Here is a 25,329-nt window from a genome sequence, read left to right as displayed (position 1 = left end):
AATGCAGCTGTTAGCAATTCTATGAATATTAAACATCGTTTGGTAACACTTTACTTGAATAAGACTATGACACCTTCATAATCATGACATATGTTAAGGTTTCATGCATGTTTGTGACAACTGTCATTAAGTGTCATTTGCTCAGTTATAACATTTTTAATGCAAATATGACATTGTTTGAGATTGTTTGACACCTTGACATAAACCAATACATCATAACCTGTCAGTGTCTTTGTCATGACAACTTGACATTACTAAGACAACACAACCCGTCATAAACATGACATAGCAGATTAATGATCAAACTTAAGAAAGCACCTAGCTTTATTGGTTAACAAAACATTAAACTGTCAGGTGGTTGGTTTTGACATTGGCTGTCATGAAGCCATTATAACTTTTTAATGACAAATTCAGTTAGTACCACTGTAGTTGAGGTCACGGAAAATATTCATGACACAGTTTTAATGGCCTCATGACAGCCAATGTCAAAGTTCAACTTAATTAATTTAATGTCAAGTTCTCATGACAAAGACACTGACAGGTTATGATATATTAGTTTATGTCAAGATGTCATATTTGCATTCAAACTGTCATTATTGAGCGAAAGACACTTAACAGTTGTCATAAACCTTACTTCATATTCAAGACGTATGTCATGTCATGGTTATGAAGGTGTCGTGTCAGTCAGTCTTCTGCACACCCCTTCAAGTAAAGTACCCATCATTTTATTCATTATTTAATTTTGCCTAGTAATACCCATTTGCACTGTTATAATATATGAAACCCTTCAGATTAAGAGTGGACATTGTCTAGAGCCAGTGACCTGGAATCAGTGTTAACCTCCCGAAATCGTCTGAACACATTTATAGCCATGACTGACCTCAGATCTGAGATATGTGCATTTTTTAAAAAGTCTTCTACCCACAAGGGGGCACTTCCACATCTTCCCATGTACAGCTCACACACAGAGGAAGACAGAGACTGCGTACATTCACAGAAGACTAATCTCCGCTATTACCAACTGCATAGATGTGCAAGATCAAGGACATGAGGCAATCTCAAGGGCACAACGCCATGAGGACCAAACCTTCAACATTACTGAAGCTTTAACTTTGTTAGTCTCTCTCTGTGTGTGTGTGTGTGTGTGTGTGTGTGTGCGTGTCTGGGGTTGGGGAGAAAGAGACAGAAAGGGAAATAGTAAGAAGGACATGTTTGGTGCATTGCGCGCAGTGACAAAGGTCATGTGGTGTGTGTGTGTGTGTGTTTGGCTGCTACACTGAAATTAATAGAGCAGGATGGATCCACTGCAGAGCTCACACTAACACCTCTATGACAGCCACACACAGGTGAACACACAACGTGAAAAGGACACTGCTGTCGCATTTGTAATCATAAGTAGAGCAAAACCAAAGGACCAGGTGTGTGAGTGTGTCAGTTTGTGTGTGTGTGTGTTTTGGGGGGAGAGGGGGATATAAAGTGTTTAATCACTATAAAGTATAAATCATTATAAAGTGATTTATAGAGATAAATAGAATAGTATAACAGCAGAACAACAGAAAGGAGTAGAATATGGAGTAATGGAGTATAATAGAAAAAGTAGAACATAGTAGAATGGAGTATAAAAGAGTAGAATATAGTAGAATGGAGTATATTAGAATAGACGAATAGAGTATATTACAATAGAATGGAGTAGAATGTAGAAAAACAGTATATTGGAATTCAATAGAGTAGAATGGAATATATATGGGTAGAACAGTAGAATGGAGTAGAATTTTGTATAATGGAGTATAATAAAAATAATAGAAGCAGAGCAATCTAAAATAGAAGAATAGAGCAGAAATGTGTAAATTAAATTAGTGTATAATAGAGTAGAGTAATACAGTAAATAATCAGAACACACACACACACCCAAGAACATGGACAACATTAACAGGAAAAAAAATTATAAAACACTCCATACAAAGATTATCAAAACTTTGCATATTGGGTGACTTTAGTTTCCTGCAATTCCATCACACACACACACACACACACACACACACACACACTATGATAATGATAATATCAGACACGGTAAGCTGCAACCATCTGGAGGGAAAAAGCTGGTCAGAAAAAGATAAAAAGAGCAAAAAGGAAATGAAAACAAGAAATAAACAGAGGGAGAGTCTAGCAGTTGAGGTCTGTCATTAAATCTAGGTGGAGAACTGAGGCATGAGAGACCACAGGAACACACACACTCGTTTCTGCATTCACAAGTCACCAAGTAACCAATGCTCCACACTAAGGGGAGGTTGGTAAAAGTGAGTGAGCCATCTAAAAATACAAATATTTGAACAGCATTTCTCAGCAGTCCTCTCCAGATTGCAAGATAGGCAATATAGTGTTGGCTAGTGCACATCAGTTGTGCACTCTAGATGGAAACAAACTTTAGTTTCTACTAAGAATTCAGACAACAGAATAAAATGGATGACAACACAACCGATGATGATTTCTTAAAGGGATACTCCACTTTTTTTTTTAGAAATACTATTTTTTTACCACTCCCTCAGAGTTAAACAGTTGGGTTTTACCGTTTCCGAATGCATTCAGCCAATTTTTTTGATATTTAGAAGAATACCAGACAGTTTCTGGTCTCATTGACTTCCATATAGTATATATTTTTTCCTACTATGGAAGTCAATGAGACCAGAAACTGTCTGGTTCTCTCTATTCTTCTCAATATCAGGAAATCGGCTGAGTGGATTCGAAAACGATAAAACTCAACTGTTTAACTCTGAGGGAGTTGTAAAATGAGCCTATTTCCAAAAAACAGAAGCCACCGGTGCAATGAACACTGATTCTGGTAATCATAGAAACCTCAGTCTTTAAATACAGTACGGCCATAAACAACGCATTAAAAATGAACCATTTTGCACTGAACTCTCTCAAAAGGTTACAAAAATACATTTAGTATTATGAAAGTCCTATTTGTTTTTGTAAATAATTTTGCAGGGAATATCCTTGTTTCTTTAACGACGCAACTTGGTTGTTGTTCACTCTTCTGGCACTATCGTGGTAAATGTTTCATGGCATGTATAATGCATGAGTTCAGAGTCAGGCTGGTATATATTCAGGGACTCTCTCGTAGATTTGATGCAATAAAAGCATGAGGGGTTTTATAGAAAAACCTGAATCCCAATCTTATCCTCTTATTCACCATAAAACTCTTCTATAGGACTAACTGTCATTCAAATATCCTCGCAAAGCACATCGGCTCAGAACGGTGTTGTCAAGCGCATCGCCAAGGCAACACTGAATAATTAAGGGGCGTTATCCTGGGCAACATGAGCCGGGCCCTAACTGGGTTATTTACGGAGACTGAAGAGAGTTTCTGTGTGTTATTAAGTGAATGAGTGTATATGTGGAATCTGTGCACGTTCTGAATGAATCTGCTGTTGACACCGTGAAAGCAGACATCTCTGTTGTGAATTCACATGGCATATGTGAAACCGGACACATCATACTAAGGATGGTGTCAAAGCATTATAAATATAGCTCATATCAAACATCGATCAGCAAACATGAACAGAAACTCAAACACGAGACACGAGAATGAACCTCATTGGTTCTCGCACATCAAGCAAACATCCATGAGCTTCTGTTTACTACAACTGATGTGTGAGTTGATTAATAATTATGTGTGAATAAAAGCCAGAATTCAATCCGTTCATCATGTAAAGTGATCGAGTCTCTTTTGAAAATTTTGGACTAAACCGCTCGATTAATGTGGATTAGTTTTCCGATCTCTTTATGAACTTTTTGAAGCATCAAAGTGGTAGTTGTGTAGCTGTCAATGGAGGGACAGAAATCTCTCAGACTTCATTAAAAAGACCTTCATTTGTGTTCTGAAGATGAACAAAAGTCTAATGGGGTTTGGAAGTTGGAACGACATGAGTGTGAGCAAATAATGACAGAATTTACATTTTTTGGTTTAACTACCCCTTTAAGCGAGTTATTTTATTTTTTTACTCTCAGGATCTCTGACAGTCGGCACACAATGCTCTTTATTGGCAATGCATTCTGGGACTGATTGTGTAGGAGACTCACCTGACAGGAAGGCAAACTGTTTCCTGAGGTCTGGGCTGATGTCTGCGGCACACAGAGGACTGCTCTCCTGCTGCATAATCTCATCTGAATGACAAATAAAGAGATAAAAAAAACTTTATTTAAAGTGCCTCATTATGCTTTTTATGCAGTGTGTAATAGAGTTGTTTGGTCTACAAACTTTTATAGATTAAAGTGCCCGAATAAATTTAGTTAGTCTACACAAAGAAAGAACCGATTCTGAATCCTTGATCAAACCGTTTATATACTGTGAGAAAAGATGACGCTGCAATGCATATTATGATCAACTTAAACTGTTTTTGACTCATTAAACTCTAATTTATCCAAAAACCAACACACAATATGATAGACAGAGATCTGACTTCACATTCTTAATCCAGACGTGGGTTATAGTGAAGATGGCGTGCTCTTGGTCAGAGTTTGAGAAGAGCAGTTGTATGTTGTTGAATGAACGGATTGATGGAGATGAGAAGGTGAAAACAGAAAAACAAGCATATTTTAATGGGCATCGGGAAATGATGGATTATTGTAAGCAGCTTTTGAGAGTCTTGAGCCGCTGCAGTGTGTGTGTGTGTGTGTGAGTGAGTGAGAGTCTGCTGTGGTGCACCGCATCTCTCTCAGGATCAGACTCTATGACTTTAAGAGTTTAGATATGTTCTCATGGGTTACATTCTGAACACACATCAATATGAATAAAGGTCAATTTAGTCCAGAGTGTGAACAGATGAATCTGAAACAAAGATCCAAAACGATCCATCCTGACTAACCACTGGCACAGTTGGCACAGCCTATTAGCATGGACACACACACACACGTGTCCAGCAGACAACATCCATCTGTGCAACAGACCATCTGGGTCAACAACACAGAGGTTGTAAGAAACAGATAGGATGGCTTTTGCTGCCTTAAAATAGCAACAAATAAATTATGAATAGTTATTAATAGAATGTGTTTATGCAGTTGATCAGAATCCAGAATTAAATTACATGCATACAATTTACATGCAATAAAAATTGTCTTACTGTAACCAAGAAACTGTAAAGTGAATAAAAGATAAATACATACAGTAAAATAATAATAATAATAATATAATTATTATATTATTATTATAATATAATAATATAATAAAATTATCTAAAATAAAAATAAAAACTGGAATTAGAATAACTTTGATAAAACGGTCCTGAAATATATCATGGTTTACCAAAAATTATTAAGGACAACTGATGTGGGGACTGGAGTTAAGACAATGACAGAAATTACAGAAATTAATTAAAATGTAATATAGGGGAAACAAATTAATAAAATTCTATTAAAATTTCACACATTTTACTGTAATTGTGATCAAATAAATTCGTCCTTGGGGAGCAGAAGAGAGAAAAAAAAATCTTACTGACCCCAAACATTTGGTAAATAAATAATCACCCAAAGATTTTGTTTTTATTGCTGGTATTGACCAATCAGAATTATGCATTTAATACTATTCTTTTGAGAATTATACAGATTGTGAGGAACAAAACACTAAACATTTACGAGGTAAGCAAGACTAAAAATAAAACTGATAAAAAATATATATTAAAGATTTAAATACATTTTTATTTTATTTTTAATCATAATATCCTAAAACCGTATTCCGGACAAATGTGTGAAAAATAGTTTTGATTTATTTTTAAAAAATACTTCCCTTGATCTGAGCGGTACAAGACTTGGCTACTTTTCCTAAGTTTGCCTCCAGAACACACACTTTTTTTTTAAAATCTTTTTCTGATTTTTTGACTGGGAAAAACTGTAATTTAGAGCATTTTAAAATAAGCCAAAATAAGACACCAGGTGACAGCAAAGTCACTTCAACTTTACGTTTTAGCTCTAAGAACTTGATATTTTAATGTAGAAAAAAAGATAATAATAAGCATAATTTACATAGAAAATATGGTACTTTTTGAAGTAAATAAATTCAAAAATACCCCCAAAATAAAAACAAAACACCATAAATGGATAGACAAAACTTTATCGAAGAGAGTGATATATAACATTTATAATAAATAAAAATTAGGATCACATCTGAGTCCATGTCCACAATTACAGGATTAAGGGCTATAAGTGAATACGGTTTGAGGGCAACAATTTCTAAAATAAATTCCTATGACAACCAACTTAATCACAGTTTAATTGACTTCCTCAATCCCATTTTTCCTAAATTGACCCTGACTGTGCTGCACTCAAACAAGTTTACAAATCACTCACGATATTTACCGTGATTTATACTACGTTACTTTTGATTATTCTGTGAGATTTAATTTTTTAATATATTGTCTAAACCCCTTGTGAAGCACAACCTTCACATCATCTGATAAAGTGGCTTGTTAATATAATCTCGTAACACAGGAAATGCCCTGGTTTGGAAGCTGTGGAGAACATTAGCCATCAGGAGAAGATAAAGACGCCTGAAGGACGGTGATGTCAGGCACATTACAACATTATAGAAAAACACGCTAGCTACTCATCCTGTTATTAAGATTCTGTAAAGTTCAATGACATTGTGCCTGTTCTTCAAAACTCTCGTCATTTGCTGCACCATATAAGTACAGTCCCTTGAACTTCAAAGTTCATCCCCCTCAGTGTCAATAACAACATGCTCTACTCAAACTGAACTATCTCCCCTCTCCTTTCCCACCGCTCCACTCACTCCAGCAATGGAAAGATGCTTGAGGATAAAGAGAGCGCTGTCAATCCTTAATGGGATCAACCCTGGTGACACAGACGCCTGAGAATAGTAACTGTAGATGCTGAAAGTGCGGATTGTTGCACAGATTGCAGACCACATTCAGATTAAGATGTTACAGGGATTGCTGGTCTCAGATCAGCCGATGACGCGTGACTTTAGAGACAGCTGCCACAGTCCAGGTTCAAACTGAGCTAGAGAGGTTACGGGAGGATTCAGAGATCCACTCGTTGATCACGCCTTGACCTGATTGGTGTTTGTGAGGTCAGAAACATCAACGATTTCAAACCGGGTATTTTTGAGTCTTCGGTTCACTGCCGTTTTCAAGGACAAAATACTTTAAAATAAAATAAGGGGACTTTAAGCGTAGCATTCAATAATATCAACAACTGAAGTGCCTGGACTTTGGCATCAGTGGTTTTCCATGTTCGTGGAGATAGTTCATGGAGCATGTATTTTATAAGGCTTTTTAAAAATGGCGGGTGCCAGTGTTTCATATGGCAGACGTTCGGCCAATCATCATACAGTACACTTGTGTCACTGGTAGCTCCTATAGGCCTATGTCACGAAAAAAATTGAAGACCGGAAGACCCTCGGTTAGCTTTTTACAATGGTGGAGTCCGATAGATACCCCTGGACCAAATCTCTCCGCAACCTGCCTGAAGTCACATGACGATGTGGTTCGGATGGTAAATAAAACGTGAAAGCTGAGGTATGGCTGTCTACGTCCTGATGCAGAGCAACCCGGTTCACTACCACAACAGCCGCGGGTAGCTCTAGCAGTTCGCCAGTAAGGTTAACGTTTCTATCGTAACAGCGAGTCGGACCAATCAGCAGAGGTTGCTGCTATGCAGGGTTGCCAGGTCCCAGAAATATTTCAAGCCCAATGATAACTCAAAACCCGCCCAAATGGAATGAAAACTAGCCCAATTTTCCAGTGTCCAATCAGATTAGACAACGACTGGATTCCCACAAAGGGCCTTAAAATAAACTTTTACATATATATATATATATATATATATATATATATATATATATATATATATATATATATATATACATGTGTGTGTGTGTGTTAAGTTTAAAGTTTTGAAACCCCCAGAAGAAGCAAAAACTCCACAGTGGTTGTTGCCAAATATTCATTCCCGGGGATCAACAACACCCACTAATAAACAGTTCCCTTTTAATTTTTTCTTTGTCTACAATTTAATTATTATTATTTTTTGCAGGCCGCAGTACATAATAAATATAGCCCAAAAAACGCAACCCGCAACTCTGTAATCTTTCCCGCGACTCTTTTTTTTTTTAAATAGCCCAATTGTGCGGGAAAACCGCTACCCTGGCAACATGCTTAGAATTGTGGGTAGTGTAGTTTTCTTTCATAAGTTCGCAGATAAAACATGTTTTTCTTAAAACAAGGCTGATTTCATATACACTTATAGCTTCAACAACCTTCGTTTCACAACCTCACAGCTCTTGGTAAGTCTACATCGGATGGTTTAGACATTAGGGCTGATAATCTAAATCCATCGAGAAATACTGTTGACCGGAAGTTCTGTATCCCTACTCCGCCTTCCGGAAACAGGAAGTGTGACATAGGCCTATTGTGCGGAGTTAGATCCTCCTCTGAAGGAGGAGCTTATTTAGGCCCTCTCCCAAAAAGCTGTTACTATAACCAAAATCGTTTCCAGTTCCTGCGGCGTGAACATCAAAAAGCGGGTAAATCCATTAGTTATAGCAACTATGAGAAAAAAAAAATTGCAAAAGCCCCTGATGCTTTGCTTTTCTTTGACATGGTCGTAAGTCAGTACATCCATACTCAACGTTCATCTCATGGATTCATCACTTGTTGCTTCAGGCTATAAGGGTTCATTCTACAGGTTGTGCAACATCACAAAGACAAAATGTGATGGGAGAGAACATATAAAAATAGACCTGCTTAAAAATAACAGGTCAAAGGACTTTATGGCCAAGTACTCCATGACAAGTTCCTCTGTGTTGCAAATTGGATTGTATTCCAAACACTATTATGCATTTAAGCAATTAGGTATAAGAGGCTGTTACATTGTGAATGTAGTCACGGCTACGGAGCACATGACATAGACGCAGAGGAATGCCAGCAACTCCTTCATCTGCGAAGATATTCACATTGCAGCACAAACTCAAATACCTTTTTTTAAACAGCAAACAGCACAAAAGGTGCATTATGCAACATTTCATGTTAAAAATAGCCGTTTTTCTAACCCATACATGCTTAAATGATTGCCTGGTGGGCTGAATGAGCCCTTATCTGATCACTGCGATCGCCTCTATAATCCTGTACAGTAAAATAAATAAGAGGGATTCGGGACGGAGTTTGAGACTGGGCGTGTCATGTGTGTTCACGCCCACCTGGCGATGTCTGGCAGGTTTGTGTATTCGCCGCCATTCTCCGTATCAGAGAAGACAACTCAAAACTTCAGTCAGCTTTCCACAAAAGTAGAAGATGGATTCAAAGAGACCGGCTTGTGGTTCATTTCAAACCCCAACGCGAACTCCACATAAGACAAAGACAATAAAACTTGTGTCTAGTGCCAGGCGTCGGAATAAGACGAGAGTCAACATCAGGAAGGGTTTCAACAAATGGAGAGATCTCCGGTCTGCTCTAGGGCTCAAACGGGATCCGATACAAAGTAATAACATATATTGTTCATGAACGTGTTTCCATAATAATACAATACAATAAACACATAAAACAGTTCAACATGGAGATAGATCGAAACAAAAACCAAAGTTTTCAACTAACGCCCAAACCACACCTATGAATAATGAAGCTATTTCAGACCAAACCCTTTTAAATTTGCGTCGGGCGCAAGAGTCATTTATCCCATCGGTAAAATAGCAACAGCTCCCAGGACCCGCCACAAAGTTACTTGATACTTGCGTTTCAGATCGTTAAAATAGGGCCCTATACTAACTTCTAATAAAGAAGCAAGTTTGTGATTTTATCCTCAATCCAATAACCAGATGTGGTCTTTCATTTACATTTATCCCATTGCTCCTGTTAAACAATAGCCGTTGAGATAGAGGGGGGCACGTTCAGTCTTGCCGTCGCCTCAGATGGGCTCATGAGAAAGAAGCTTGAGCAAAGTCCAACGTTTCATTCACCATCTCATCTCTTGGTGTTTAATCAACAAAGACACGGCACAGAGCCTCCGCTCAATACAAAACATCCTCTCACATATCCGCAAAAACCGAACCAGCAAAAACAGGCTATAGAAACGGGCCAGGGCCCTGCGTGGACGCCAAGAACGCCAACCGCACATTGACAAAGCGATTCAACGCCGGAGCATAGGGTGATGCGATTCACAAGAACCGGGGGAAGGGCAGACGCTCTCATTTTAATGCCATTCAACGGATAGACGAGTATTCTTTACAAGGCCTTACATATTTAATGCCACTCGGATGGGTTGAGCCGTGACCGCTACCTCAATGTGATTGAAGATCTGTAACCTAAAAGATCCCAGTTATGAAAGACCCATATTCATCTCAGGAAACTGATAGATGTCTTTTGTTAAATGAGTGTGTTGGCTCACAAAAGTAGAACCACAGAAAGCATCCATTACATTTAAAGTACTGCGTTACTTAAAGTGCCCCTGTTGTAAATTGTATCCCTCAAATCTCATCTTTGATCACCAAAATTACATATTTAACATGTTTTCCTGTGAATAATTTATATATGGCCTAAGTCTTTATCTTCTGTCGTAGTGTTCAGGTAATGACATACAAGCTATACTATGACTTTTATGGGTAAAAAGTGTATTTATTTATACAGGCATCACAACTGAAGGAACAATTCATGAAACCAAATTGCATTTTGACAATTTGGAAAATGTGCACAACCAATAAAAAAAAAAAAAAAAAAAAAAGACTCGCATTGATTAACTATTGTATTTTTTAGTAAATAAATATAAAAAGCAATGTTAGATTTAAAAAATAAAATAAAAATGAATAATACAATTTTATAATTTGATATGATATGATTTGATTATTAAAAAAAATTGTAATGTTACATGCGACAACACTGGTCTTATTATCTGTCGAACATCCTGATGCTCTCCTCATAATTATTATTAAAGGAGTAGTTTACTTTTAAAAACTTTTGCTTTTAATTTACTCACCCCCATGTCATCCAAGATGTCCATGTCATTCTTTCTTCAGTCGAAAAGAAATTGAGGTTTTTGATGAAAACATTCCAGGATTTTCTCCATATAATGGACTTCAATGGGAACCAAACGGTTCAAGGTCCAAATGAGAGTTTGATTGCAGCTTCAAAGGGCTTTAAACGACACCAGACGATGAATAAGGGTCTTATCTAGCGACTCTCCTGACTCTCCTGTTCGAACTCGTTCATCAAAATGAACAAATCTTTTTTTGAGTCATGACTCGAAGGGTCCTAGGTAAGACCCTTATTGATCGTCTGGTGTCGTTTAAAGCCCTTTGAAGCTGCACTAAAACTCTCGTTTGGACCTTGAACCATTTGGTTCCCATTGAATTCCATTATATGGAGAAAATCCTGGAATGTTTACATTATTTTTGACTGAAGAAAGAAAGACAAATTATCCGATAAATTATCAGCAAATGTTTTTTATTAAAGTGAACTACTCCTTTAAGTCCTACAAATTACTCACTATAGCATAAAACTCAGCTATAAATGTGCAATCGTGAGCCTCAAGATCTCACCTCTCTTGGAACAGGGTTTCCTGGTGCAGGAGAACAAGGACAGCATGTTTCCCGTGTCTCTGAGGTTGTGTTCACTTCACTCTCTGCATTATTTACAGGCGAGTGTTGGGTACAGTGGCTTAAAAACCTAAGTATTACACTAAGAGCTCAGATGGAAAAACAAGACACATACTGACAAACACACACACACACTTAATGTTAACATGCAAGGCAAATATCCTCTTTGTTCTTCGTGTCTGTGCAAGCAGCCCAGGTTAAACACATATTGCAGTTCTTGTTAAAGACCTCTTTGACTGTGTCTTGTCCGAGCCTGTCTGAACTATAAAGAAACCAGGCCACGGTAAAACACACGGAGGTGCAATGCAGAAACCATTACTGCAACACTCGACAGTGAAGGCCAGGTAAAGACACACACACACAGAGTCACACCCACATCTCATTGTGATATCCACAATAACTATGTTTTATGTGCTCCAAACAAAGCAAAGCTCAATGAACATCACAGCGGCTAATCCAACAGTTAACATACTGAATCATAGTATATCAAATCACTTAAAGGAGTAGTTCATCAATGGTCTATCATCTTTGAGTAAGTCTTCTCGTAAGCCCGTAAGTCATAATTCATAAACTGATGTTTCGCTTTGCGTATTGCTGACTGTACAATCGAGTTTACTTTTCGGATTATAAAATGTAAGAATGAAACGGTCTCTTCTTCACTCAAACTGTCGCATTTTCTGTCAGCGTTTGACATTTTTTCCTTTCGAATGCTCAATTTACTTTTTATATACAATGTGCAGTGCAGTGTTTCCGTGACTGTACAAAGCACACAAATATGTCCGCAATTGGTTGACTGTTGCTAAGCGTCTAGCTTTAGCTCCTTTACCCAGGGTTAAAAGCGGTGTTTAGATAGATGATAACCCGGGGTTAAAGGAGTAGTTCACTTTTAAAAAAAAACACGTCCATGTCATTCTTTCTTCAGTTGAAAAGAAATTAAGGTTTTTGATATAAACATTTCAGGATTTTTCTCCATATAATGGACTTCAATGGGAACCAAACGGTTCAAGGTCCAAAAGACAGTTTCAGTGCAAACTGTTCAAAGGGCTTTAAACGATTCCAGACGATGAATAAGGGTTCTATCAAGTGAAACGATTGCTCATTTAAAAATAAAAATAAAGTTTAAGTTTTATAAGCTCAAATGGTCGCCTTGCTCTTTTCTGTGACTCTCCTGTTCGAACTCCTTCATCAAAATGAACAAATCTTTTCCTGAGTCAACTTGTTCATTTCGTTCGTTGAATGAACCAAATGACACGAAAAAAGATTCGTTCATTTTGATAAACGAGTTCGAACAGGAGAGTCACAAGCGCGCATCACAGAACAGAGCAAGGCGAACATTTGAGCTTATAAAACTTAAACTTTGTTATTTTTTTTGTTAAATGAGCGATCGTTTCGCTTGATAAGACCCTTAATCATGATCTAGAATCGTTTAAAGCCCTTTGAACAGTTTGCACTGAAACTGTCTTTTGGACGTTGAACCGTTTGGTTCCCATTGAAGTCCATTATATGGAGAAAAATCCTGGAATGTTTATCAAAAACCTTAATTTCTTTTCGACTGAAGAAAGAATGACATGAACATCTTGGATGACATGGGGGTGAGTAAATTATCAGCAAAAGTTTTTTTTAAAGTGAACTACTCCTTTAAACACAGTGTGAAAAGCACTAATGTGGTCCAACGTTGTAGCCCCACAGAATAAAGTCAGTCATACAGATTTAGAATGACATAATGACGATTTTTTTTCTTTCTTTTTTTTTTAATGAACTAATCGCTTTGATATAATTAATTCTGAATCTGGGATCAAATATCAATTTGTATTTGCACAGTTCAGATCCTTAACCATATATATACTGCTTTTTACAATAAAAATTATTTCAAAGCAGCTTTACAGAGATAATTTTGTTGCCAAATCAATCAATTACACTATGAAATTACTTCAATTTCAGCTGCTCTACAGAAGACAATTGTCGTTATTCAGCTCAATGTTGATTTAATTAGTTCAATAACAGTGTTACAATGTCTCAGTTTTTTCAATTATGAAACAAATTCAATTTACAATTCAGCCATAAAGCAGCTCTACAGAGGACAACAGTATCATTACACACATACACAGATTGCATCTCTGATCTTCACCGCGCAAAACTACAAACCTGCTCATTATTTATTTCACAACATACACAAACAACTTAGCGAATAATGTCCCACATTAACATTGCACATGATTGAGTGTCATAAGGGCTCTGAAACCATGTGTTTGTAATGATGAACAGTATGCAGACATGTGGTCTGACTCCAGCTGTATGGACAAATGTGAACAATAACGTATCAATTATACAATCACACCAACTGCTAACAAAAAGGGCAGCTGCGTCTGTGCTGTCAGATGTGTATGTATTTCATGCACTAACATTTGCCATTATTGCTGCACTATACAGAGTCTCCATCTGCCAGGCTGGAAGGATAAGAATCAGACAACACACAGCCCCCCTACACCAATAACAAATGGGTCAAATTTTCTACATTCCAATGCCCATCCCTTTAACAATGTAATTGAATGTATATCAGATCATTGTGGTCCAAACTGGACAAAAATAAAAGTCTGTCTGTAAAAGAGTCTTTAAAAACTCTCAGCAGTAAATAAATGCAGAATGTGACTGATTACGGGGTATGATATTACAATCTTCTATTTTCTCTCTCAGTGATATTGGAGAGTTTCTGGACTTGAAGCCAACAAAACCACTGTAGATGGCCACATATATAACAACCATACTGGACGTATTTAGATAGATGGTTACCAAGTCATCATAGTGAGAAAAATTGTCATGACAAACCCTGTGCAGTCGACCAGAACAATGAGAAAATATAACCGTCTGTAAACATTTATGCAAGCATCACTATTGTTGCTTGTACTATTAAGTCTACGGTAAGACTCTACCATTTAAAAGTTATTCAATTAATATTGATCAAAGGTGACAGTAAAGACTTTTCAACTTTGTAAAGAATCTTGTATTACAGACAGTTTCCCTTAAAATATGAACATTGATTATAAATAGAAACAATTCTTGAGTGAGTAAGTAAGTAAGAAGGATCATGAGACACTGACGACTCGAGTAATGAAGCTAAACTCTAAACTAAAGCTAAATTAAAATATCTTAAAATAGAAAACATTTAATTTTAATCTGCAACTATTTTTCACAATATTACTGTTTTATTGTATTTTAAGCAGTCTTGGTGAAAGACTTCATATTAAAAATATTTTTGAATGGTAGCGGGTGTGCAACCCATCCCATCCATTCGAGTTATGGATTGTTCAAATTTTTTAACTTTCTATTACTTAGAAAGTTACGGAAGAAGATTAGGGGCCAAGCAATAATAAAAAAATAAAACCATCTCGAGATTAAAGTCATTATAATTTAACAATGTTACAAAGTGTATAATGTTACAAAGTAACCATGGAGACAGTTTCTCAAAACACGACTTCATTCTCGAAATTTAATGAGTTTTTTCTCAAGATTTTATTTTGACTTTTTTTCCTTAAAATTTAATGAGTTTATTCTGAAGATTGTATTTCGACCTTTGTCTCGAAATTTAACGAGTTTTTTCTCGAAACACGACTTTATTCTCGATATTAAATGAGTTTTTTCTCAAGATTTTATTTTAACCTTTTTTTCTCTAAATTTAATGAGTTTATTGTCAAGATTGTATTTCGACTTTTTTCTCGAAATTTAACGAGTTTTTTTTTCAGAACACAACGACTTTATTCTAGATATTTAATGAGGTTCTCAAAATTATATTTCGACTTTTTTCTCGAAATTTAACAAGTTTTTTCTCGAAATACAACGACTTTATTCTCAAGATTGTATTTCGACTTTTTTCTCGAAATTTAATGTTTTTTCTCGAAACACGACTTTATTCTCGATATTTAATGAGTTTTTTCTCAAGACTGTATTACGACTTTTTTCTCGAAATGTAATGATTTTTTTTCTCAAAACACAACTACTTTATTCTCAATATTTAAGGAGTTCATTCTCAAGATTGTATTTCGACTTTTTTTCTCGAAATTTAATGAGTTTATTCTCAAGATTGTATTTCAACTTTTTCCTCAAAATTTACCGAGTTTTTTTCTCGAAACACAACGACTTTATTCTAGATATTTAATGAGTTTATTCTCAAGATTGTATTTAGACTTTTTTCTCGAAATTTAACGAGTTTAATCTCGCATTATAATGACTTTAATCTTGAGATTAAAGTTTTATTTTTTATTATTTTTTATTATTTTTTTTTTCATTATTATTATTGCTTGGCCCTAATCCTCTTCCGTAGAAAGTGACTTTTCATCTGGTGGATTATAAAATATACATATACACATTAAAGGAGCAACTGCACAGCAACATACTGAAAACCTTTCACCTTAGCAACTGCTCAGGAATGCCCTGGCATTTATCCACCCAAGCATCGTGACGATGAGTTTTGCGTAAGCAAACACAATTCAAATTTCATCCAGAAAATGTAAAACTCTAGTTAAAATCATGCAAGAGCACATATTATCATACGTATAGTGGATCAAATACACACTCTCTAGAAAGAACAGAAACGACTCAAATATAATAGAGACAGTCACACCCCACATACTCTTAAAGGGATACTCCACTTTTTTTTCTTTTTTTTCTTTTTTTGGAAATAGGCTCATTTTACGTTTTGAAACCAATCCGATTTTCTGATATTTAGAAGAATCTCAGTAACCAGAGAGTTTCTGGTCCCATTGACTTCCATATCTAGAAAAAATATATACTATGGAAAAAGTGGAGTATCCCTTTAAATGGCAAACACACAGTGTGTTCTTGGACACCACCCTATAAATGGTAAAAAATACACCCTGAACCACTCAGGTATCTGTGTTCTTGTTTGACATTTCCCTTATTAAACCTGCTCTCATTTTCTTCAGCAACTAACATGTCTTATATAGCCTAAGGTCATAGTTACATTGAAAGCATGCCAGTCTAGATTCAATAGCAAATTTTTTCCATTACTTGTCATACACAGTGAAATTTCGTCCATGATGAGCATTCACAGTGCATATTGTGCATATTGACAGGCTTGAAGCGAAGCTTTGAATGTAAAACAACTTCTGGTGCCAGTCCAAGTGGGTTCTGAAAGTTGGCAAAAACCCAGACCAATGCCAAAAGTTACCCATGTGTCCAGAGCCAATGAACACGGGTGAAACTGTTACAAACCGTTGACCAACAAACAATATGCTTCTCACGATCTGAGAGCAAATAAAGGAGGGAGGGGGGAGTTTACGTTCAAATTCAGGGTCGCAACTTGCCAGTCAATGAATTGTGGGAAAGTTAAAATAACCTTCAGATCAAGGCACTGTATACAAAGAGAACAAGAACAGTGTGATAAATACTGTATAAATCTACTGTTATTTGTAAAAATTTGAATGGTTCACAAATAAAAGCAGCATTGGCGAGCACAATAAAAGACTTGCATAAACTCTGATATACTGTAAATATTATATGATCAACAAGATGACAAATGCTTTTACAAAATAAGTTAAGCAACTTTACACTTTTTTTGATTCAACTCATTTTTTAAGTCAGTTTTAATGTAATTTAAGGTTGAAATGATTTAAACATCCAAGTTGAAGTACTTAATTTAAGGCAGAACCTTTTAGTGTATCAACACAAACATAAACACCAAACTCTAAAACAAAAGGACACGTCTGACCAGCTTCGATACTCCATTTATACAGATAAATAGACCAGTTCAGTCGCCTACCTGTCATTACTTTCAGTTGCAGCCATAGTCTGGTAATGTCCTGACAGAGCAGGGACACTCGGTTGAGTTCCATCCCGCTCAGAGTGCACCTTTCCCGGTCACCCTCCTGCCTCAGGTGCCTTTATCTCTGGGGCTTCATCCTCACGCAAGCAGCCGCGCATTACCCAGGCTAAACTGTCCGTCAACGCACTTCACATATCCTCATCTCCCAACAGACACGGACAGGCAGACACACGAACTCCACCGGCATCAGGTTACACCCCTCTCACACACACACACACACAATGTGCAGGTGGAAGCAACAGACGATGGAGTTAAAGGGAGAAAAAGCCCCAGGGCAACTGCTTAAACCAGAACGCAATTCTGTAGGACCTGTGCGTGTGCGTGTGTGCGTGTGTGTGTGTGTGTGTGTGTGTGTGTTTGGTTGGGGGGGATAAGCTCTTACACACACGCTCTCTAATCGTCCTGCCGCTAACAGGTTTTAGGGAGAGAGAGAGAGCGATGGAGAGAGCAGTTTTCTCTATTTGTTACGCTGCCAGGGACCTGTGGATTAATAATAGACAGCCAATCAAAATACTGGGGCTGGACGGAGGGGCGGAGTAAACAAATCACAGCCGTATACATCATCATGAGACTCTAAAGTGAATGAGAGAGAACGTTCATATACAATATGTTCATATTGCCATTACAGTCATTGGCATATTGAATCAGCTTTACTCTATCCCTTTTAATCTTGTATTCTTTTTTTTATTGGTTTTATGTAATATAGCCTAATTATTTTATTTTATTATACTTAATTTGCACTATTGTTATTTTACTCCATTTTAAATACTGTTTTTGCCATCCACAAAGAAAGAAGGAAATTATTATAATAATAAAGTTGAAATAGGAAATTACAACCCGATCTCACGGGAATTCGTACGAATTTTACGAGGTGGCTAATTCGTAACAATTTGTACGACCTCACTCGTACGAATTAGTACGATTTAGCTAAATCGTACATATTTTACGAATTAGCCAATTCGTATGAATTCGTACGAATGACTTACCCCTGACCCCGCCCCTAAACATAACCGTCACGTGGGTTTAGACAAATCGTACAAATTTGTACGAGTGAGGTCGTATGAATTAGTACGAATTAGCCACTTTTGAATCACTCGTACGAATTCGTACGAATTGGTCGTGAGATAGGGTAGGAAATTACTACATGAAAGTTAATTGATATAATGAATGAAGTATTCAATCCATAATATACTAGTAACAGTATGGTCCTAATGTTAATGTATTAATTAACATTAAATGAGCAATGCATTTGATATAGCATTTGTTAACATGAGTTAATACAAATACAACTTAGTTTATGTTAGCTCAGGTCTATTAAATAGGGCTGTCAAACGATTAATCGCGATTAATCACATCCAAAATGAAAGTTTACATAATATATGTGGGTGCTTTCTGTATAATTATTTTATATATATAAATACACACACATGCATGTATATTTAAGAAAAAAATACTGTTTATATATAAAATATATATAATATAAATGATATATAAATATACAGTATATACAGTGTATACATGAAAATATTTCTTAAATATATACAAGCATGCGTGTGTATTAATATATATATAAAATAATTATACACAGTGCACCCACATATATTAAACACAAACTTTTATTTTGGATGTGATTAATCGCGATTAATCGTTTGACAGCCCTAATTAACAGATAACTGATTTTAATAATTTATTAGTTAATGTTAACAAATCAATATATTACCCAACCATATATTTTTGATACAATTGCATTTTTATGTTGTTGTTTTTTTTTTACTCTGCTCTGTGGTCTCGCATATAGAGCTGCAGGAGTGCCACACACACAGTTCAACATCTTTTATATGAGAAACCTTTATAGTGTAGTGTCAGGGAGATCGGCAAGCAATCCATAAGAGCACAGTGAATGGCCCTGTAAGTCTGTATTCACAAATAGCCTGGGAAAGAGAGAGACACACACACACACACACACACACATTTGTGGCTAGAGAGAGTCTGCTGCTGTGAATTAAACAGCTCTATAGTTCTGCAAAGCCATTGATAGAGCTCAAAACCCTTCAGAGAGAGAGAGAGAGAGAGAGAGAGAGAGAGAGAGAGAGAGAGAGAGAGAGAGAGAGAGAGAGAGAGAGAGAGAGAGAGAGAGAGAGAGAGAGAGAGAGAGAGAGAGAGAGAGAGAGAGAGAGAGAGAGAGAGAGATCAAAACAAGCTTTTTATGCTTATAAATTAGCAGAACAACAGCAAAGACTGCCAATGTTAGAAAAGTAAAGCTTCACTAAATATATTCTCCAGTGTGAGTTTTCTGTGAGTACTCTATTCTTAGAGCATTGTGATTTCTTAAACAACGACACCATGTCATGCATTTTAATGCGCTACATGCTATTTTCAGACAATATCACAGATAAGTTTACAGAAAGGTGTATCTGGGTCAGCGCCGTCTGGGAAAGGTATATACTTTCACTGTAACTTTTGTGATATGCAATCTTCACCCTAAGGCTCTCTCATTGCCTGAAGGTCATAGGGCACATACAACAGGAGGACCTTCAAATTGCAGGTCAAGTTCAGGCAGTCTCGCTGGAAATCCCCTGGCTCTCTCCTCTTAGATCTTGTGTCCGTCTATATATATATGCACACACACACACACACACACTCGTCTGAGACACTCACACACTACAGATTATTTAAGAGAGGCTGGCTTTCACTTTTAGAAAGACAGACACAATGTCCCTTTCTGTGCCTTATCAGTCACACTATGCCAGTGAGCCTCAGTGTACATAACAGTACATCTAATTTATATAAACAGCCATGTTAAATAATGGAGTAGAAAATATTTGTAGAGGGAACTGGAAGTGAAAAAGGGGCATTGGTTTTCATCGTATAGCCCAATTTAGTCTATATTTTACTGTAGTAGAATAATAAAAAAAAATATTATTATTAATAAACTATATATTATAACCTTATTTTTGTAAATTTCCAAATAAATAAATAGTTCTTAAATTATCTGCAAACGTGCAAAAACTAAACTAAAGACTGAAACTTTTTTTAAAATGAGGGTCTGATAAACATACTTAACTAAAACATACTTTTAAAAACTTTTTTGTTCGTTGAAATTAGGCTGATATAAACAAAACTAAATTAAACAAAGATCAGGAAATTAGATTGGCCTTGGCAAATAACTGAAAAAAGTTGAAATGTTGAATCACTTAATCACATGCATGTATATATTTAAGAAAATGTGTTATTAATATATAAAATATTTATATTTATATAATATAGATTATGTATTTATAAATATATACAGAATTTAAGCGCAAATAATTCTTAAATATATACATGCATGTGTGTGTATTTATATATACAAAATAATTATATACAGCACACACAAATATATTATGTAAACACAGACTTTTATTTTGGATGCGATTTATCGCAATTAACTTTTGCACAGCCCTATATATATATATATATATACACACATGTATGTATATTTAAGAAAAAATATTTAAAAAAATAAATCTATATACAGTATATACATGAAAATATTTCTTAAATATATACAAGCATGTGTGTATTTGTATATATATATATATATATATATATATATATAATTATACAGTGCACCCACATGTATATACTGCATATGAAAAGCGTATTACTATTTTTTTATTTAAAAAATTATAAGAAAAATGGATCATAAAAAATATAAGCTAACTTAGCTAAAAGCTAAAAAAAGAGCACACTTCAGTATAGACATTTAGTTGATAAGCACAGGGATTTCCATGTTTTATGTGGAAGTGAGGGTATAAATAACAGAAAAGAGAAATGAGTCCTTATGAGGAATTTTTTTTTACTGCTCTTCACACACCCATCACTTTTTCTTCTGCCACAGTAGAAAACATTATTAAAACAGTAAATGGCACGAGTTTGGATCTGTTTGATCATGTGTCCCACTAATTCATAACTGAATTGTTCATGACTCAATAAAGTTCTGCACCTTAAATTAATGTTAGAGCGATACAAATAAGTGCCTAAACACATTGTTTAGAAACAGATAATGAACTATCCTTAAGTTACGATCAGTGTTTCCACAAAGCCTTTTTCTGGTTGGATATTACTACTACATCAATTCCTGCAATTTCTAAAGTCAAACTCTGCTTACCTCATTAGTGGCAGCACTTATTCTTAGTGAGAAATAATCTGCAACCAGTTGAAATCGACCTGAAGAGTCTGATCTCATATTTACAGTAACAGTCTGCTAAACATACAGAGGGATGGCAGTAAAAATAGACTCAAGGGCTATTGAGTCAGATAAATGTATAGTCTAGCAGGACAGGATACATGTGGCCATCCTTCATAATTCTACAGCGGTTATAATTAGAAAAACACAAGTCTGTTTCTGCAACTTTGGTCAGACATCCTGTTTCTGGCAAACTGGTTTCCCTGAGCCATTCAGCAGAAAATTAAACCGATACTTCATATATGCTATTGCTAAGATTAGACAGATAGTGTGTAAATTATGTAACACTGTATACAACAAATCATGTGATCACTGATCAGAACAGGGAGGGAAGCATCTGATGATGGATTAACTGACATATTATATTTGCCCTTGTGAAGATGACCAGCCCCTTTAATAAACATTAATCCTACAGGAGAATCCTTGATGGCGAACGTGAAAGGGATTGTCAAGTGGCAAATTCACTTGAAAGGCATTATAAATGAATACAGCATGTTAAATAAAAAAACTGCTCAATCTTTAAGTGGTCGAACAATATTTATCGCCGAGGCTGACACATCGGTACATTTTTTAAACATTTTTTAAATACCGGCCGATCAGTTTTTCTTATTGGCCGAAGTCTTGGAAGCGGGACTTTTATTTTGACGGACAGCGATGAGAACACCAGCGCCTGATCACAGCATTTCATGTGATGTAATCATATATATATATATATATATATATATATATAATATCATTAAGCACACAATACAGTGATTTTATTTAACAGTAAAACTGTAAAAAAGAAACATATTTTAGCATCTATTAGGGCTGTCAAACGATTAATCGCATCCAAAATAAAAGTTTGTGTTTACATAATATATGTGGGTGCACTGTGTATGATTATTTTATATATATAAATACACACACAATATTTTCATGACGTATATACTCTATATAGATTTATTTATAATTTATATTATATATAAATATAAATATTTTATACATAAACAATATTTTTTTCTTAAATATATACAAGCATGTGTGTGTATTTATATATACAAAATAATTATACACAGTGCACCCACATATATTATGTAAACACAAACTTTTATTTTGGATGAGAATAATCGCGATTAATCGTTTGAAAGCCTTAGTATCTATATAAAAATAAAATACTATACTGCATCATTCATGACAATAATTTTTGTATAATTAATTAAAAAAAGAACAAAAAACAACAACATTTTATTCAGTGAATTGGCTGTAAATAGTTCAAACCAACTGAAAAACATTAAATCAATGAAAGCAAAACACATTTGATTACAGTAGTTTTAACCTTACTATTTATCTTTATTGTTATTTATTATTGCTATTGGTATTATCGTTTATAATTAATATATTATTATTGCTACATTTTCTACACGTAACCTGATTCCTGACTTGTAGTTTATTAGTCTTTATTGTGGCATTTCAGGTGCATGTTCAAGAACTTCTTTTAAACAAACTCTTGTGTTCATTTGAGTCACAAGGCAGGGATGCAATTTTTACTGAGAGATACTTTTAGGAAAGCACATGATTCTTCGTATCTTAGGGGGAAATCGTCTTTCATAATGGATGTTTTCCTGTAATTCTTGTATTGCTGTAGAAATATATATCCCCCTGCCCTGACTGATCCACAGCCAGATTTCTAAACTCGACCTGAATCTAAAGCAGTTCAAGGCAGAAGGCTTTAAAAAAAAATCCATTAACGGCTTAAGGGAACAATACTTGATTACAGCAAATCAGCAGACTTGAGGAAACCAAATGCTGCTGTGAACATATGACTGCAAATTTACCAGAAAGCGGGAATTTTCAAATCACTTGAGAATAAGGGTGCATGTCAGCTCAACACAATGATCATCCGACACATCAAAACTTCCTATCAGATGATGTCGCTGGCAAATGTCATACACACACACACACAGACGGCTGGTCATCTGATCAGTCTCACGCAGTCTGTGGTGGCTATTTGCATGGGTTTGGTCACAGCAGTATCTAAAGATCAAACGGCAACCAATCAAATACAACAAAGATCAGATTCATGAGACAAACAAGTTTCAAATCCCAAACAACTCCTGGAACCACGAGCCTGTTGACACACATACAGTAGTTGTTAGTTTGGGGACTCTTACACATCTTTCATTACAACAAACTATAGTGGGTAACACTTTACAATAAGATCCCATTTGTTAACACAGGTACAACAAATCACTTGAACAGTGTGATATATTCCTGCAGTGTACTTAAAATATCCCAAAAGTCTCCAAAGATTTATTTATTTCAGAGAAATTCCACTTAAGTGGAATATAAGTGGCCGTCCCGGGAAAAAAATGTCGCCTGTCAATCACGCAATATCCGCGCTACCCTCGGTTTCCGTTCATACTGCCATAGCATGACGTAACCATGGCGACAGACGTGGACAACTGCGTATTGCGTAACGTTTAGCGGTGCGCAGTTCTTGTTTCTTTCAAACATAGACCATGACAAGCAGACTTTTGGGACAAAAAAGTAGAACGAAAATGAGGATCAATATCAGTGTGACGTTTTTGGGATGCCGAGAGCTAGCGTCCGTGACTAACTTGGACTCGACAGAGCACGAATGTTCATAAAACAAATCAATGTTATATAACGTTAGCTCAACATAATGAAATGTTAGAATACGGTCAGTATGTTATTCTAATGTTGATCTAGCTTACTGCTACTTTCGTTTAGCAAACGAACGAACACGTAGTCTAACATTATAACTTTCAACACACATTTAAATGTGTGTTGCGAACTGCGAACTGCTTCATACCACATGAATGTTTGCACCCATCCGTAAACATTATTAGTCCCATCATTCAGCTCATCACTGCGTCATCAACCTACGCCTTTGTTATATTGTTGGAAACTGCGCCCTCTAGTGACGAACAAAATCGCATATATTGTGCCTTTAATGCAAAAACTTAAGCTTAAGAAGCGCCAGTTGCTTCCAGAACGCTTCAAACTATTCTAGTACACCCCAAAAACTAAATCAAGACTTTGAAAGGGGGCATAATAGGTGAATTATGCAAGTGCCTTACTGTAAAGTGTTACCATACTTTTTATTGCCAAAATTGTCTGAAGAACCCTGACAAACCAGTTTTATTTTGTGCTCGCTCTTTTGATCACCAAGCCTTATACTGAAACAGGAAACAAGCTTAAATAAACCCGAAAAACAAAAGGTAGTTTTCTGTCAAGCACCTGCAAAGAAAACAACCATGTTGTAAGTCCCAGGAACACACAGAGACATGAATACACACCGTCCACGGCTCCACAGGATATTACTATGACAACATGTCTGGTTTATGACAAAACAACAAACAACAACAATAAGGATACAAGAACTTCCTCTGCAGGCTCTGAAGCTACAAGGTGAGGGTGGAATTTCCTTTTTATAATTAAAGTAAAACCCCAAAGATGAAGAGAAAAGCAATGAAATGCTCTGTCATAAGATCAGGCATTTCCTTTAAATAACATACTAAGTAGTTTACCAAAGATATTATGGTTTCGTCTATAAAATTTTCACTTGTTTTCCTTGATTCTTTCTATCTCCAGACATTCGGTCATGCCAGTGGGACAGTCTCCCATCATTAACCCACATCAGTGTCGATGGTG

At 35.9% G+C, this 25,329-nt stretch overlaps 1 protein-coding gene across 14 annotated transcripts in view; it reads right to left on the bottom strand.

The window, feature by feature from the left end:
- The window catches only part of mcf2la (mcf.2 cell line derived transforming sequence-like a), an 87,008-nt gene that overhangs the window by 44,519 nt on the left and 17,160 nt on the right, over positions 1–25,329 (bottom strand). For 13 of the 14 annotated variants that reach the window (XM_089132038.1, XM_089132033.1, XM_089132034.1 and 10 more), the window contains exon 2: positions 4,087–4,170. In XM_089132038.1, coding sequence (XP_088988164.1) covers positions 4,087–4,170 — 84 coding nt within the window. Of the gene's footprint in view, positions 1–4,086; positions 4,171–17,381; positions 17,754–25,329 lie in introns of those variants that run through there. The other variant, XM_089132039.1, reaches the window with a different exon arrangement.

The sequence above is a fragment of the Pimephales promelas genome, chromosome 6 (genome assembly GCF_988280905.1).
Source record: "Pimephales promelas chromosome 6, fPimPro1.hap1.1, whole genome shotgun sequence".
NCBI lineage: Eukaryota > Metazoa > Chordata > Actinopteri > Cypriniformes > Leuciscidae > Pimephales > Pimephales promelas.
This window is presented reverse-complemented; position numbering and strand designations above follow the sequence as displayed.